We start from the raw sequence: 18,603 nt of genomic DNA, 5'->3' as shown, positions 1-18,603 counted from the left end.
CTTGTCACTGCCGGGTCCACACGCCTCGCAAAATACAAAGTTCTTTTGATACCTGGATGTCCACTCTGCACATGAATTCTTTGTATTTGGCATGAGCTAATCGCGCCAACTGCGCAAGATCAAGCAGCGAACTCCACGCCTGTCTTCATTTGTGAGGCACACGGGTTAGTTGGTCTGCACGATTACAGTGTGATGCCACGAGCGTTACACTCACCAACAGGTCATACTCTGATACCAGACTCTTCAGGGTGTTTAGCCTCCGCCGGATTAACATCTCACTGGCTGCCTTAGTGCAGACTCTCGTTCGTCCCGAAAGAGTGTCGGACACCCAGTGATAGACGCAGAGAGAATCCGTGTACAAGTGTAACTTCTTTGACTGTCATTGCAGTGCCAGATTTAAACCCTTCACAACAGCATCCAGTTCCGCCAGGTTGATGTGTTGAGCATCATTCACGGGTCGCAGCCAGCACGCATCTTCAATTACATTTCCACGTTGCTCCAATAACACTCCCAATGTCGAAGAACTAGCGTCAACGCACACATTCACAGTGTCCCCATCGACACACCATTCTCCACGGGCAGGGTCTTCCTTGTTAACTCTCTCTAGGGTTTCTGTCGTCATCAGATACATCATCCCAACCTGTAGTTACTAAACTTGCCCTGCGTTTGATAACGCCCACAGCTGCTCGGAGCCAGCCACACGCTGGTAAGTGACCAATAAGTTTCACACACAAGGAAAAAATAGTCCGCCGCGTAATAACATCAGGGATGTTTGGAATCTCACTGCTACGCCTCCATCGTAAGGTACCGTCTTTCCCGCAAACGTCCAATCCTAATACCCGTGCTCCATCCCTCAGATGTTCGGGATCCTTGCACTCCAACCCGAATTGAGCTAACTTTTCTCTGACGTGTGACGCAGATTGTACGTCTTCATTGATGTACACATCGTCAATATAGGCCGATGTTGCGTCCTCAGTGGTCTTTTTCTGGGACAACACTGCATTTACGATGGTCTTCATGATTTGCGGTGCCACATTCAGCCCAAAGCCAAGTCGAGTAAGGCAGTATCTCTGACCCCGGAACCACATTGTCTGGAACGGCCACAATGTCTCATCCATTCGCACCTGCAAATAAGCCTTCCGCAAGTCTACTATAGACACATTGGAGCCCTTCTGGTGCCATTCTCTCAGCTTGCTGGCGCACACGTCAGCATCGGCAGTGTACGTCTCAATGTATCTATTAAGTTCACGATAGTCCAGCACTGGACAAACTTTTGATTTGTTATGCTGGACTACCGCCATTAAGGGAAACAGACCCTTGGGTGGTCCCAGCTTGTTGGGGTAGGGGATCAGCCATCCATCCTGGATCCATGCCTCAAGTTCCTTCTCGTATTCATTACGGGCCTTGTCGGGTATCGAGTACTCTGCAATGCTATTCTTGAGTTCGGTTGGTGCCCTTCCTTCTGTCCACTTCCACGATGCAGTCCATGCTTTTTGGTGAGGGTCGTAGTCCACCTTAAAATCAGGTCGATCAATCTGAACTGCAGCACACACTGGGGTTTCCAAAAATCGCACAGTCCCATCTCTTCCGATAACCACTCCCCCCAGTGCCTTAATAGCATCATATCCCAACAGTACATCGAATCCCAGCAAATCCCCTCGCATCACCAGCACATTAATGTCCGCGGCCACACCAGAGTCTGTGTGGACTTTGACAGTTCCGGCTCCACAGCAAGCTTGCGTATTGCCACCTATTGTGGTTACTTTGATGTTCTGCTTTGTCCAGTTTCCACACAACTTGGCACTCATGATGGTGTGTGAGCACCCGGAGTCGAGAAGAGCTGAACAAGGTCCACGTACACATTTATTGTCGGTTGCGCCTCAATTAAATCTTGTCCGGGGAACAGGGCGGCGCTGACGTCCTGCCCCTGCTGCATTTCCTGCACAATTTTGGGATAAATGTCTATAACTACCACATTGGAAACAGCGCGAGCGCCCCCGCCCCTTGTTAGTATAATTTATTGCGAAATGGCCTCGCTGGCCGCAGCAGAAACATCTCTCATTGGTCGTGGGTCTTAAACTGGGACTCTTTTCAGCATTAGTCTTGGCTGCCTGCGCCATCATTACAACCGGTTCCCTCAGGTCCTCCTCATCTCTGATAATGGCTAACAAATGTTCCATGGGCGTTACAGATATGCTGGTGGAAGCCCTCAACAGTTGCTTAACATGGGTGGGAAGGCCGGCCACAAACGCATACGCCAGTGTTTGCTCTAACACTCCATTGCCAAATAGAACTGCAAGTTTCTTCAGCTTCGCGAAGAAGACATCCACGGTTTCTCCTGGCATGAGCTTCCTAGAGGCAAATGTTTCGTAGGCTGTGCAGGGATCCATGGCAAATGCCTTGTATAAAGCATTTTTTATACAGGTAACATCAGCCTTCTCCACGGCACTAAGTTGCTGATATACACTTAGGGCGCCTCTAGCTAATCTCAGGGGAATCACGGTATGCACCCCCTTTACTTCACAGAGGTTGCAGGTCGACAACAGAAGTGGATCCGTTGAATTCGGGTATCAGTTTTAAATCAAACTTTGCCCCAGCCATAGTTGTCCAGGAAAAGAGACAAAATGAAATAGCCGAAATAGCTTATGACCTTCACCTTCACCGAGGTGCACGACTTGACACACAAAAAAAACAGCCTCTTAATCACCTGCTAACGCACGCGTCACTGTAACGTCCAATGACAACAACAACCACAACCTTCTCACTCGACCTGCCTTTTATACCACTATCTCAATCCCTTCTCTTGCGCATGTGCCTGTAGATTCCTGACAACCTCGAGACTTCCGCTTATAAAAACCCAAGTTTTGTTGTCGCGCATGCCTATACAAGGCACAAACACGTGGGCGTTTGTTTTGTTGATAAGTACTACATTATTGTGTAGGGAAATGTACACACACAGACACTTTCACTTTTATAGATATATATCTATCTAAGCTTCTGATTGAATTATGAATAAAATAATATTATATATTAAAAAAAAAAATTATATTTATAAAAAGTTTTACTAAAAGCCTAAAAAATATACAGTTTTATTTATAGGGATTTATAGGCATGTTATATCCACATTTTTAAATTAAAGAAAAACAGTTTTATTTAGAAACCATTTTGTTTGTGAAACTTTGGAGATTTATAAAAATACATGTTTTAAATGTTTTATTTACAGAATTTTTTATTTAAGTAAAATATATAAACAAATATTAAAAAAATATATAAACAAATATTTAAAAAAATATATAAACAAATATTAAAAAAATATATAAACAAATATTTAAAAAAATATATAAACAAATATTAAAAAAATATATAAACAAATATTTAAAAAAATATATAAACAAATATTAAAAAAATATATAAACAAATATTTAAAAAAATATATAAACAAATATTAAAAAAATATATAAACAAATATTAAAAAAATATATAAACAAATATTAAAAAAAACAAGTTGAGCATGCAGGGTCTCCTTCCACGAGTGAATAAATTGTTCTGACAAAAGTTTACTTTCACCATGACTAATATTTGTGCAAAATTTTAAAAAAAATCCAATTGAGAAAAGTGCAAACAAACGAACAGGTGAACGAGAGTGAATTACAAGGTCCAATCCTAATTTTGTCACGGACCAATTAAATAAATAGATGTTATGCAGAGACAGTGTCACACAATCTGGAAAAGTAATTTAAAAAGAAAATACGGGATTGTATTCAAAATTACTTTCTATAAATATTTTGCTATAAAAATCTAAAATTTATCATAAGTAATAAAAGCAAAAAATAAGAGAAAATGTGTTTTTTTCATTGTTCCTCCCTGGGGTGCCTCAACTTCACTCGATCCTTATTTCACCCTAATTTTTGTCACTTTTAATCACACCTTATGTGTTATTCTTTTCCTGGTTCCAAAATGCAAAAGATGTTCTATTTCAGACCAAGAAGAAAAAAAGATTTTATTATGGAAAAACACAGATATTCTATTGGTACACTCAGCTTCACATATACAACCCCTGCTGAAGGGAGCAAAAAGAAGCACATCTTAATTCGATCTCTGGCTCTGCTGTTCCCCTATCTCAATCGGTGATCACTATCCTAAAAATTGTTTTCCTTCACAAATTCCTAAATTAAGATAAATCGAAGAAAAACAATATTTAGATTTTTTATAACTTTGCAATAATCGAAACAATCAGTCGTATTTCAATTTCGATTTTTTTTTATAACTCTGCAATAATCAAAACAATCACAGTCGTATTTCAAAATGCAACTTTACCTTGACCCACATCCTTGTTACTACAAAGATTATAATTTGTTTAATGTCTAATCACGCGACGGGTTATTCGCATTACATTTACTTGCACTAAAATTCAATCCTGTTTTACACTTAATATTTTGTGTTTAGCATTCATTCAAACAAATGGAACCAAAAAAAAAAAAAAAGTTTAGCATTCATTCAAACAAATGGAACCAAAAAAAAAAAAATGTTTAGAATTCATTCAAACAAATGGAACCAAAAAAAAAAAAAAAATGTTTAGCATTCATTCAAACAAATGGAACCAAAAAAAAAAAAAAAATGTTTAGCATTCATTCAAACAAATGGAATAAAAAAAAAATGTTTAGCATTCATTCAAACAAATGGAACCAAAAAAAAAAAAATGTTTAGCATTCATTCAAACAAATGGAACCAAAAAAAAAAAAAAATGTTTAGCATTCATTCAAACAAATGGAACCAAAAAAAAAAAAAAAAAAATGTTTAGCATTCATTCAAACAAATGGAACTAAAAAAAAAAAAAAAAAAGAAATGCTTATGCAGGTTTGATGTACATCACTTTCCAACTCTCAGAACAAAAAAGCAAAACAGCATTGATGTTTAAAATTTGGTATTGATGACTTAATTTCCATAAAGTGGCAAATATGTTTGGCATTTCATATTCTGATTTTGTTTTTAGATAAAGATCAGCTATTTACCACACTGATGACATTAAAACCTTAAATTTATATTTAAAACAAAACTTCAACATGCTCATGTGATTGAATTACTAAAGTAATTTGCATATTAATTTACAAAATGATATTTCAATTCATTATTATTTATTTCTAATTCAGTTTCCATTTTTTAGTTACAGTTCTTTATGCATATTTTTTATTTTTAGACTGTGGGTAGAGATATAACATTTTGAATAGAAAAAATCTTTAGTACAAAGCTAGCCATATGGATTCAGAAATTGATGCAGAGTTCAGAAGATGGGATTCTTATAGATGACAAGAGTTTAAAAAAAACTTTACAGATGACTAATACTATTGAATAAGAATACGTTAGACATATGATGAGGTTAGTTAATTTATAAAAAGTCATTTTTGCATTAAATTTTTTATAAAATTGATATTTTATTCTAATATATTGAAAGACATTTAGATTTTCAATTATAAAAGTTGCTGAGGTAAAAGACAAAACAATTTTATTTTAAATAAATGCTACATAAATACTCTACAGCTTTCCAGCTAATCATTCCTGGATGCATATTAAAAAAAGAAAGGGAAGTAATTCATTGTTTTTTCATATTTTTTCCAACCAAAGAAATGTTAAAATTAAAATAAAACAAAATCTACAATTAAATAAAAATTGTAAATTCATGCAAGAAAAACAATTTTTTCTCGAAGTAAAGAATCAGTACATAAAGTTTAAAGAAGAAAAGTTGTGGTTAGCTACCAATATTTTTAAATGCTGAAAACATTACTTTCAAAGCTGAAAAATGTTTTAAATATTGAATTTAATCAGTTATTTATAAAGTTTTAAGCTATCATAGTTAGGTTAAACGTTTAAAAATGTAAATAAACAATCTAAAATAAAAATATATAAATTAAAATTATGTGTATTTACTCGTTAACTACTATTCGTGTGTGTAAATAAAATAGAAATTGACAGCACTCCTTTTCACATAATTCATATCAACTTATATTCTCTCTTATATTGCCAAACACTCGACTCACTGTTTTCTGCAATTCGTCCTTATGAATGTCTCTCTTATATGCAAATTAATGGCATTATATTTTTAAAATATACAACTAGCCCTTCATACAGTCAACTAGCTCTTCATATTCTTGCCGACACAAAAAAAGAAAAGTCTGACTCTCAAATCATAATTAAAACTTCTCCATAACATAACGCCAATTCTCAAAAAAATAATCTCAGAAATTGATTTGACAGCACTCCTTTACACCGACATCTTAATTTGTACCAACTCTTAACTACCAAACACTTAACTCATCGTCCTCCACAATTCATCCTTATTAACGCAGATACTCCTCTCATATTCAAATTAATGCTTTTATGTGTAAAAAAAAAAAAAAATCATCTCATTGGTAGGGTAAATAATCCAACTAAAACATGCAATGCTTAAGAAATTTCCCCAAAAAACACAAACAAGAAGCTTTGTATTTATTATGGTTTGATGATGTGAATGGAGATTGGATTGCCTTAAACCAATTTTATTTGAAATGTTAAATTCAGAATAACAGAATATAATTCATATAATTCTCTAGATAAAATTTCCAACCATTGACAAAAAAAAGAAAAAAAAACGTTCATTTACGAATTCATCCTACTACTTTTGGGATTTGATTTGCTTTTTAAAGAAGAGTGGTTAAAAAAGTGGACCACTGCCAACCTGCATCTTGAAGGCAAAGAGATAAGAAGCAAGAAAAACAATATACAAAGTCAAAACGGATGAGAAACAAGAAAGATACAAAAAAAAATTTTTTTTTTTTAAAAGTATGAAAAAAAAAAAAAAATTTTTTTTTAAAGTATGAAAAAAAAAATTTTCTTTTTAAAGTATGAATATTTTAAAGTATGAATATTATGAGAATGATAAGATGAATATATAATGCGAGTTTTAAAGACAGACTTAGATCTGGTGAATTCAAAGGAAGATTAAATCTGAACAGTGTAGAGAGCTGAGGGCAGAACAGAGTGATGATATGGTCATGTTGAAAGAACAGATGAGAGTTCTTGGGTAGATGTTGAACAGTTAGCAAATCAAATTCATAGAGGAATACCAAGAAAAACATGGAAGGAATTGATAAAAATGAACTTGAGAGAAAAAGGGATAAATAAACCTACTTTGGAAGTAAATTTCTTCAAACTTTCTAATACATGTGAGAATATAAAATTGATAATTTTTAATTTAGAAAATCAAAATTCTTAAAACATAAAATGCTGTTTTATATTAAATTTAACAAAAATGGAAATTCAAAACATTGATTTATTATTTTCTTCAACAAATATTTTTTTTTTGACAATTTTCTTCAATTTTTCATTTAAAAAACTGCCAATTCTATGATTAATGTGTGTTCAATGTTGCTGAACGATCACAAATTGTTATATCAAATACTAGCAGTTTAGCCCGGCTTTGCTTGGGCCCTTTGTACTGTTCATAATTTGCCCTATGTGTGAATACACTTTATGTAAAATTTCAAGTAATTTCGTAGAGACCGCAGAGGTCAATTTTTTATAAATTGGATCCCAATTTTGACCCCTTAACATTTATTATTTTGGTCTCAAATCAAAATACAAATCCAAGTTACCTACATCTAAAATTTCAAGTCTTCAGACTCTTTGAGTCTGAAGACTTGAAATTGGCGGAGAAAGAATCTGCAAAAGTCAACTCTTTCAACTTTGACCTTTTGGTAGCCAAACTTTTGCCCCATAAAATGCTTGCCGCATGTCTGAATACCCGTTATGTATAAATTTCAAATGTTTAGACCCAAAATTGGCCGAATGGTTTGCTAGACACCGTAACAGTCAAATCTTTTGAACTTTGACCCCTTGGCAGCTCAAATTTTTTACCCAAACCGATTAAAAAGCTTGCCCTATCACTGAATACCCTTTATGTAAAATTTCAAATGTTTAGACCAGAAATTGGCTGAGTAATTTGGTAGAGACAGCAGAGGTCAATTTTTTTAAAACTTTGACCCCAATTTTGACCTCTTAACATTTATTTTTTGGGGCTCAAATCAAATTAAAATGTTTGATCCATGTCCAAGTAACATACATTTAAAATTTCAAGTATTTAGACCCAAAATTGGCAGAGGAGTTTGACAGAGTTTTCAGACATCTAATCATTGAACTTTGACCCCTTGACAGCCAAATTTCTGGCTAAAAACCGATTAAAAAGATTTTCCCAAATCTCAAGTCTCTGGACTGAAAATTGACAGAGTTATTTGGTAGGGAAATGTACACAGACATTTCCACTGTTATAGCTGAGAATTGACAATGAAGTATTTTACATGAATGAATCATCATATTTGGTTTAATGTCTGTTTTACATGTTAGAATGTGTTGAATGGTTTTTAGAAATTGACTCTAATGTAACCTTGTCTCTGGACAAGTCTTTATTTATCCTTCTTTCTGTCAAGTCTATCATTATCACTTCCTGACCTCAATTGCTTTACATATACTAATTTCAAGCAATCTCATCCATACTTTCAATGTGACCAAACCAACAAAATCTCCTGTTCTGTACATATCTCCATATACTCGTCAGATTTAATTTTCCTCTGAGAGATTGTCTTTACACATACATAGAATCATTCTCATATCATTTCTCCCATGCAACACATACGTTCAACTCTTACCTGGTAAGTTTCACTTCCGTAGATCACACTGCAAACACATGTCTGATGGTCTCTTCCTTTAGTCGACAGTGGTAAAGCTTTGCTAGTTAGTTTTTTTTGTTTTTTTTTTTACTCCAAATAAGACAAATTGCCACATAGAACGTAAGGGACTACTATTTAGGATTGTGTCTAACAGAGGACTGTGGAGAGTTCAGTAGTGAAATGCCTGTGTTATATTTAAATTTTTGCATGTTAGTACAGTAAGGGAAGCAGGAAACTGGGAGGGAATTCTGAAGTCTATCAGTCTGATGGAAGAAACTATTAGAGTAGAAGGCTTTTCAGCATCTAGGGATCTCAACAGTGAAGGGGTGGGATTTTGATCCTTGTTGGGTTAGTCAGGGGTATATTGAGGAAGCAAAAGCGTTGAGCACATCCCATTAAAGTGCTTGCAAAAAAGGCAGAAAGACGTGACATTGTGGCGATGGGGCAGAGGTTGGAATTTGGCCGACAGTGTGGGACCTATTAGATTTGCAATTCCTTTTTGGACCTTGTCTAAGAGTGAGAGTAGTAAATGCACCAGTAATGGCAAAGTTCTCTGAATTTAATCCATTCATACCTGTTGATATCACATCTGTACCAACTCCTAGGCGTGCGGCAACCACGACAACCTCAATATCCACATCTTCCGAATATACTTTCTCCACAGTTCTCATCCAACTCTATTGTCTTACACTTCTTGCATAGAAACTGATTATTTCTCAAGCTACCTATTATTTCACTGCTTTCTTCATAGTTTTTGCAAATGTTTGTGGGTGATGCAAGAAGATAAAGAAATTTTGAATGTTATTTTCTATGTAAAATTAAAAAAACCACCGAGAAAGCCACACTGATCACATTTTGCTGATGACTGGTCCAGCATGACAGAAAGAAATTTTTTTTTACTTACCTTGAAAATGTTCTAACACAAACAAGTTGGTCAACATCCCATAAACTGACCAGTGCATCAGCACTACCTGTGGCAAAGTAGGTTCCTTTTGGGTCAAATTCAATACAGATGCAGTTGGCAGGGTGAGCATTCAAGACATACTGTAATTTCAAATCTGGGTAGCTAATAAAAAACACGAAAAATTTTTTGGAAAATTTGAGCAAATTTTATTGCAATAAACACGGACGATAAAACGCTTTCGGTAATCACAGATTTCAAGGGGGTTCTACGAAAATAGTCATACTTTAAAAACCAAAGCACTTTCAGTACTCAAAATACCAGTTTTCTTCAGACATGAGTATCCTTTCAAATTAATTATCATAAAACAATAAAAAATGTGAAATATGATTTTTTTTGTTCACGTATACGAGTGGCACACCACTCCCAACCCATTTTTTATTTTCGTCTTTTTTACAATTTTTTTAGTTTATCAAATCTACCAGATTATCAAAAAATTAAATATAAATAAAAAAATACCAATATTTAAATATTTGTAGGGGGGGGGGTGCTCAGTTTCTAATGAAGTTAAGAAATAAAAAACATCTTAAACTGGAAAGTTTACAAACAAAATAATGTGTCACTCGGTAGAAAAAGGACAAGAAATATAAGTGAGAATAATAGTTGAAATCATTCAAAATTTGTGAACAATTTGTCAGTTTTCGCAAAAATTGTTTTTGATATTTAAATAGGTGGGCAAAAAATACTTGATATTTTTCCAAACGTCACGTTTTCTGTTAGAGTGAATTCACTTGTTTTAAAATGAATTTATTTTTGTCTGTCTCTCTTTATTCTTATAAAGTTTCATGTCCTCATTTACCTAAGTTTACAAATTTAAAAGTAATTTGATGTTCAAAATCTAAGGCATAACATTTTCAAAAGTCAATAATTTTGAACCACTAACTGTAAATATCAAATGCTATCTTAAAAAAAAAACAAAAAAACTCTCTTAATCCTACCTCTAATCTTAGGTATGAGGTGCAAGCCTCCTCCTAAAATCTTCTTTAGTCCTAACAATAACACTGTCCGAGTGGCAAGCTCCCCACCAAACAAAATTCCTCTGAAACCTACATATAAGCGTCTAAAAATAAATAAATGAATAAAGATACTTCCTTAAAGGAAAATGCATATTATCTCCCATAAAAATAAATTGGTTAAAACACTAGAATAGCCTTGAAATGATGAATTATTTTTACATTGAATTTTTGTGAAACTAACCTCCATTCTAAATTCTAAAATTTAATAAAATCTTTCCTTCAACTCTCCAGAATGTTCACACATAATTTCCCTTAGCCTTACCAAAATCAGAGTAGCAAGCTTTCCCATTCTCCCACAATTTGCACAAAGACCCTCTTAAACCTCCACAAAAAAAAAAAAAAAAAAAAAAAAAGCACAGGATTTATCTCCCATAGAAAAATGGTTAAATGCCCTAAAATGGAGAATCATTTTACATTAAATTCTAAAATAAATTTTGTTTATCTTTCATTAAAGTTTTTCAAAGTATTCACACGTAATTGCCAAAAAAAAAAGTAGAATCACATACTTTGGAGAGGTGGTCAGATATGGGAAGGGGTTAATGGAAGGTGTTAGTCTACAATAATACCAAGGAAATATTGTAATATATTCATTTTTAAATGGTCCTAGATTTAGATTTTAGTTTTTTGTAAATAAAATGCATAACAATTAAACTTTGACTTTTCTAACTTCTTTTCTTTTGATGGATACATAGCATTTTGAAGGAATTGCAGCATATTTATGTACATTTACTGCAAATTATTTGAAAACGTAATTCCTTGCACAAAAATATACTTGTATAGCAAATTTAATTTTTTTTTTTTTTTTTTTTTTTTTACATGGGGGTCACCACTTAACAAGGCCCGAAGGCCACTCAGGGATAAGGGTTATTGCGTGTACAGTAATCAATGAGATAGTATTGTAGTAATCATTAGTATTGGGGGTTTTGATAGAGTGTCTTACTTAAGGGGGCGGTTTGTCAGGAGTTTGTTTATGTTGGACTTGAAGACGTCCAAGTTGTAGTCAGGTGGGAAACAGGCAAGCGGCAGTGAGTTCCACTGGCGTGCAGTTCTAAGAAAGAAGCTTTGCTCATGGAATCTACGTTTGGATTTAGGCACAGATAAAGAGTGGGGAAAATTATTGACAGTAGTTTCAGCCAGACGGGTGTTTCTCATGAAAGATTAGCGAGGGGGGGACGAGGGATTGGAGCTCAGATGAGCACCTGCCATGGAAATAATGATAAAACAAAGACAGGCTTGCAACGTCTCTTCTGTGGGAGAGAGGTTGCAGGGAAGAGAAAAGGGCATCCCCCACTAAACCACGAAGTCTATTTTGTACTTTGTCAAGGCAGGATAAGCTGTTTTTAGCAGCTCCTGCCCAGATGTGGCAGCAGTACTCCATCCTTGGACGTACTTGGCTTTTATACAGATAGAGAATTGTATCAGTAGTGAGATATCTTCTGAAGCAGTAGAAGGATCCCACCATTTTCCCAGCATCCCTGGCAACAGATTTGATGTACGTGTTCCATTTCAGATCAGGAGTAAAGGTCAAACCCAGAAGCTTGTCAAAACATGGAGCCTCCCCAAGGCGAGAGCCATCCATTTCAATTGATGCCAGATGGGGATCAGAGCGTTGATGATGTAAAGATAGAAGCTTGGTTTTGGATGCATTAAGTGACCAGCCATCTCTTCCCCCATTGTACCACGCGCTCAAGATCAGAGGAGAGAGAATTAGAGAGAACTTTGTCATTTACGGCCTTTGATGTGTTGCCATAGATGGTTGTGTCGCCAGCATAGATGTCAACGAATGATTTAAGTATGTGTTTTGGGAGATCATTGATGTAGATCAGGAAGAGAGTTGGACCCAGGATGGACCCCTGGGGGACTCCAGCATTAATACTGTGGGCCTCTGATTTCTGCCCATCAACCACTACTCTTATGAACCTATCAGAGAGAAATGATTTAATGATTGAGAAAACATTTCCAGTAATACCGTAGCTGGAAATCTTGTGAAGTAGGCTCTTATGCCATACCTTATCGAAGGCCTTCGATATGTCAAGAGCAATTGCCCTGGAAAGGAAACCTTTGTCAAGAGATTCACTAATCCTATGTGATATAACCGTTAGCACATCTGCAGAACGGAAACCATATTGCATGTCACTAAGAAGGTTGTTTCTGTTGAGGTGGTTGACTACTTCTTTATTTAATATGGATTCCAGCAACTTACTCATGACACACAGGAGACTTATTGATCTGTACTGAGAGGGAGATGACTTTTCACCTTAATTCTTAAATACAGGGCATACTGATGACGTTTTCCAGGGTGTTGGAAAGCACTTCTCCTTAAGGCAACGCTTAAACAGTTTTGTAAGTATGGGGGCAAGTTCTGGTTGGAGCTTTTTCAGCACTATAACTGGAATGCCATCAGGTCCAGTTGCTTTACTGGAATCAAGGTTCTTGATTAGCTTGGCGACCTCATGCACAGATATTTGTATGTTACCTAGCGTGTTGTCTGTTATAGGAGGAAATACAGGGAGTTGATGGCCATTGTCGCATAGGGTAGAATTAGCTGCAAAGTTCTTGGCAAATAGTCTGGCTTTGTCTGATGCTGACGAGATGACCTCAGGTCCATTGATGATAGTTGGGATAGAACGCACGCTTTCTGTTCAGGATCCTGTTTGCTATTTGCCAGAACTGGTGGGAACCAAGCCGCTGCTCAGCTACCTTAAATTTAACAGACTGAGCATATAGCTCTCTTGTATGTCTTATTACTCTTTTACAGTGGTTGCTGGCAGTCCTGAAAGCAGCTTTAGTCTCAGTACATCTATTACGTTGGTAGCTATGGAAAAAGTGATTTCTGTGCGCGATGGCAGCAGCACATTCAGGGGAGAACCATGGCTGGCTGTTAGGTTTTTGTTGGAATTTTTGGATGGTATGAATCGGTCTATGCCTACAATTAACCATTCGGTCAGGTCTGATACTAGAGAGGATACATTCTTTTTAAACATGGAATGCAGAGGTAGGTCAGATATGAATGTACGGAAGCTATCCCAGTCAGCCAAAGAGTATCAATATACAGTACGGTGGAGAGTAACGTCTGAAGACTTATTACATTTCATTTTTATCTTAACTGCTACAACCGAGTGGTCAGAAGATCCCAGAGGAGATAGAATGGAACATGAACACAGCTCAGGGGAAGTTGTGAGGAAAAGGTCTAGAAAGCTTGCATATTGACCGGGTGTATCGGCCACATGGGAGGGTTGTGAACAATCTGAGTGAGGTCATAGGCAATGGCAAAATCATGACAAAACCTCCCCTCGTCATCGGTTTTATTTGAGTGGGTCAGCCATTCCACATTATGGACATTGAAGTCACCGCAATTGCTTAATCTTGCGTGATCTACAAAGATATAGCATTTTCACTGGAAAAAATAGTGTAAAAAATTCTGGTGAAATGCACATGGTCGTAAAAAAAGCACAAAAATAGTTATAATTTCCTTAATTTTAATTGGAGTTCAAAAATTTTTTAAAAATTATGTCTTACCTCATCAAGCTCTTTCTATGCATCCTATTATTGATATATTTTAAGCCATTTAAATTTTTTTCATGTGTCTTTTTTTTATCCATTACATGATTTTGATTATAGAAAATATCTAAAGGCTTAAGCCTTAATTTTTTTTAAAGAATCTTAAGACATTGAAATTCATAGAATCTTGCTTAATTGATATCTAATGACTATGGATCAACTTTCATGAAAATCTAAAATATTTGAATTTTAAAATGTGAGCTTTAAAAACCTTTTAAAATACTCCAGAGTAATTGAAATTTAGGAAATATTACTTGAAGTCTAATCCTTACACTTAAAATTAGAGGCAAAAAAAAAAAAAAAAAAAAAAAAAAAAATGGCAGTAACTGAATTTATAAAAACGACTCCCGTTTCAATAAAACTATATTAAACTAAACATCTACATTACCCACCTCTACATCTAGCAGCTGTGTTTCAAGATTCCTAATGATCAGGGAATTAGTTTAGGAATAAATCGTATACATAGAAATATATATACATATCTAACTTTATATAAAGACTAGACTATCCGTGACCCGTTGGGTCAGTATTTTATATTAGCTATGGAATTCATGTATGAGCGTGACACTTGTGACGTAAAGAAAATAGTTTTTTTTTTACATAACAGAAACATTTCAATGAAAGTACATTAAAATGAAAAAAGAATATAGATAGATTTCTATCAGTCGTTCTGTTTATTATAATTGATTATTTTGGAAAAAATTTTTACAGTTACTGAATTATAAGTGGTTGGCCATACTTATAGGTAAATGTGCACTGAACAGATACCATAATACTTATTATAGTTAAATGCAAATTTTGATATATCTGCTTTTTTTTTTTTTTTTTTTACATCGTTCATTTCTGTATTACGTTTAAGTATTTTTAAACCACACTCTTCCCATGTTAAATAATAATTTCAAAATAATAACGTTAATATTTCGTCGTCCCAATTGTTCTTTTGTGTTTAAATTATCCAAATAAGCAATTGTTAATACTGTCTGCTTCTTTTTTTACATCGTTCATTTCTGTATTACGTTTAAGTTATTTTAAACCCCACTCTTCCCATGTTAAATAATAATTTCGAAATAACGTTAATATTTCAGTGCGCAGGTTATGCGCGCATGCGCAACCGGATGTTGTAAACCGGACAGTGGGTTACATACATCGTTACAAAATCATTTGAGTTTTATAAATTATACATTATATTCATCTCATTAATTAAGAAATCCAAATTTTTTAAACAAAACAAAATTCACCTGAGAATGTGTATACTTCCTTGACCACTCGTCAGAAAGAAAAGATCACCTTGGTTATTCCAAGAAATTTCATTTACTTCAAACTTGAATTGTTCCTCAGCGCGAGATCTATGTGTTCGTGCATCTATAAAAGTGACAAGATCTTCTTTGTTGCCAACTGCAATGGTGCTGCCTTCTGGAGACCAACAGATGTTGATATTTTCACCTGAGAGGAGAGAAGGGCAATTTGAATTGATATTAAAACTAACGAGTTATCTAGCGACATAACAAAAAAGAAAATTTACAATAACATGTGTAGAAACACACACACACACACACACACATATATATAATTTAAAGCAAAGTATGTATGCAATATGTCCTGATATCTTAGTCACAGTCACATGATTGATCTAAGAGCCAAACTAACTATAGCATTTTTGATCTGATGTCGTTATCGATGTCAGTTCTTGGAGACTTTTTTTTCTTGAAACTCATTCAAAATTAAAATTATGTAAAAATAACATTAGAAACAAATGTTTGGACATTTTTAATGTTTACTTTCCAGTTTAGTATTTTTTATTATTAGCTTACCAAACAGCATACTTATTATAATTTAAATTTTTCATTAAGTTAAAATATAGAAATAGCTAATATTTTTATAGTTTTATGCACAAATTGCTTATATTTCACACGTCAAATCATCTATATATATAAAAGCGAAAATGTATGTATGTATGTTCACTTTTTGTGTATGTCTGCAAAAGGCTTTTTTCGTTGGCCTTCTCGCTCGGCTCGCTTCTTCTTAAAACTTTTTATATCACGTCTACATGATAATATCTACAACTTAAGAACGGGGATCGTGTGTGTATTTAATTTGCCCGACTTTCCTGCGCTATTTTTTCCAGATATTTCGATCACTGCGTGTTTCTTTCGCTTTTCAGTATAAAACAAGCGAAAACTGGCTTACAGCCACGTCATGTTTCAAGGTCAAACATCACGCGACTTAAGTTTCTTGCACCTGTCAATTTCATTTTATAAACGTTAAATTAAGATGTTTTTCATTCCTCTTCTCTCGTGGTCGAGATGGTTAGGTCCCAGGGTTTTTTTCCCATTTCGTTTCCACCTCCACGTCAAAGGTTCGCGGTTCAAGCCTACTTTCCTACTAAAACTGTTTTTTTTTGTTTTACACCTCCAAACACCCGGCCAACATTTTTTTTTTAAACAGGGTTGTTTTGATCACCCCTCCCCCCCCAACACACACACACACACCTACAAACACCCGGGTGCATGCCGGGTACCCCACGCTAGTCTATAATAGAAATCTCATCTGTCTGTATGTATGTATGTATGTATGTTTGTATGTCTGCCTAAAACTTTTGACAGAGGTGACAGATTTTCACAAAATTGGTATCGTTTTGAGGATCGACCCTTCGGACGACAAATATCAAAAAATTGGCTAAAAACATTCATTCCTTCACCCTCGACTGGGCACTTTTATACAGGGAGGGGGTTGCTTTTTTCGCCAATATTTAAAAAAATCCTCCCCTCTTTCTGATTGACTAGCCTTAATTTAAACCTACATCACTTCTGGTTTGGCAATGGGTGCAACAGCAAAGACATCACATTTTTTTTTTCACATTCTTTTCCTCTTTCACAGTACGAGTTTAAACCTTCCTGCCTATTACCACCTTTTCTTTTTTTTGCTCAACACACACCTCCAAACACCCGGGCAATGCCGGGCACCCATGCTAGGTCATATTTAGTTGATATATTGTTTACTTTAAAGAGAAAACATTTGTTTATTTTGTTATCAAAAATGGCTGAAAACTATGATAAATGTTTGCTATTTCTACTTTCTAAGAATTTTTTATTTTATATTTCTTTGTTTTTTATATTTTATACAGCAAAACTATTTGTAGTAAAACATAATTTTGTATCCCTATGCTAAACCAATAAATATAGTTTAAGTTGGTCAAAATGATAAAATACTTTTGGTGATCGCGTGTTCTTATAAAAGTTTATCTTCAGTTCCAATATTTTATGTCAGCTTTCAAATCGCTCCAAACACAAATCAAAAAACTGTGTATAAATCTGTTAAAAATACAAGTTATGGTTAATGGCTCAGAACTACAATAGCTGACAAATTCCATTCAATGCAGTCTACATTATAGGTCAACAAAAAAAAAACAGCATTGGCTTGTTCAAAAAACTGGCACCAGATCCTTCCTATAGTAGTCTTAAGCAGGCAGGTATACTTTACTGCTGACATTGCATTGAGGAGAAATTGGATGCCTTTTTCATATACTCCTTTTGTGATGTTGGCGATATGTAGAATGCTGAAGGTGATTGTGAGTTTAGCACTACTATTAGGGTACAAATTAATATGTGTAAGTTCCACAAACGGTTGTCAGTCCTGACATCATGTGCAATCTCTCTCACTACTGGGAGAGTGGCATATATAGCAGCTAAAGTATAGGAGCAAGATATTGTATGGAAGAGAGTGCTGAGCACCTACCCAGTCCTCACTTGTCTTCAGTGTAATTGAGAGAGCAATGATCAAATAGATATACAATGTTGGGTCATACTCAGTTTTGACGTCCTCTTAACAAGGCTGAATATACCAAAACCTGATGGTCAATCAGCTATGTTGGGTTGATTATGTTGAAAAAAAAGCAACTCTTAGGTAAAAAAAAAAATGCAGAGATCTTAAAATGAAAAACTGGAGGAAAGTTGGAAAACCCTACAAAACTTGGATGCGAACCATCAAAAAGGATGTTAGATAATGAAAATGATATGATAAAGATAATGATATGATAATGATATATCATAATGATATGATAATGATAATGAAATTTCAACAGCATCAATCTTGAGATTGCAGACTTTCAGAAATGATAAATGACCAAATCAGATGAGATAATGTAAATCCAAAATATTTGAATTTTTAAAATCGGAGGTTGTGTATATATTATGCTTAAAAAGCCTTTAAAATACTCTGAAAGAATTGAAATTTGGAGAATATTATTAATTGATGTCTGATATGCAATGTTAAAATTTCACAAAAATCAGAGGTATCTAAATTTTCACAATTTTACACTCTTTGCATAAAACTAAATATAGCCCACATTATGACTAGCAGCTGTGTT

The 18,603-nt window shown here is 34.7% G+C and overlaps 1 protein-coding gene across 1 annotated transcript in view; it reads right to left on the bottom strand.

Moving 5' to 3' along the window:
* LOC145267127 (THO complex subunit 3-like) overlaps positions 1–18,603 on the bottom strand; it is a 53,991-nt gene that overhangs the window by 4,903 nt on the left and 30,485 nt on the right. The window contains exons 3-4 of the mRNA XM_080123164.1: positions 15,476–15,680; positions 9,604–9,765 (exon numbers count right to left, since the gene is read on the bottom strand). Of these exons, the coding sequence (XP_079979290.1) occupies positions 9,604–9,765; positions 15,476–15,680 (367 nt within the window). The remainder of the gene's footprint in view (positions 1–9,603; positions 9,766–15,475; positions 15,681–18,603) is intronic.

This window comes from Euprymna scolopes, chromosome 42, assembly GCF_053919585.1.
Source record: "Euprymna scolopes isolate OS-2025 chromosome 42, ASM5391958v1, whole genome shotgun sequence".
Taxonomy (NCBI): Eukaryota; Metazoa; Mollusca; class Cephalopoda; order Sepiida; family Sepiolidae; genus Euprymna; species Euprymna scolopes.
Note: the sequence above shows the minus strand (reverse complement) of the source record. Positions and strands in the feature narration are given on the sequence as shown.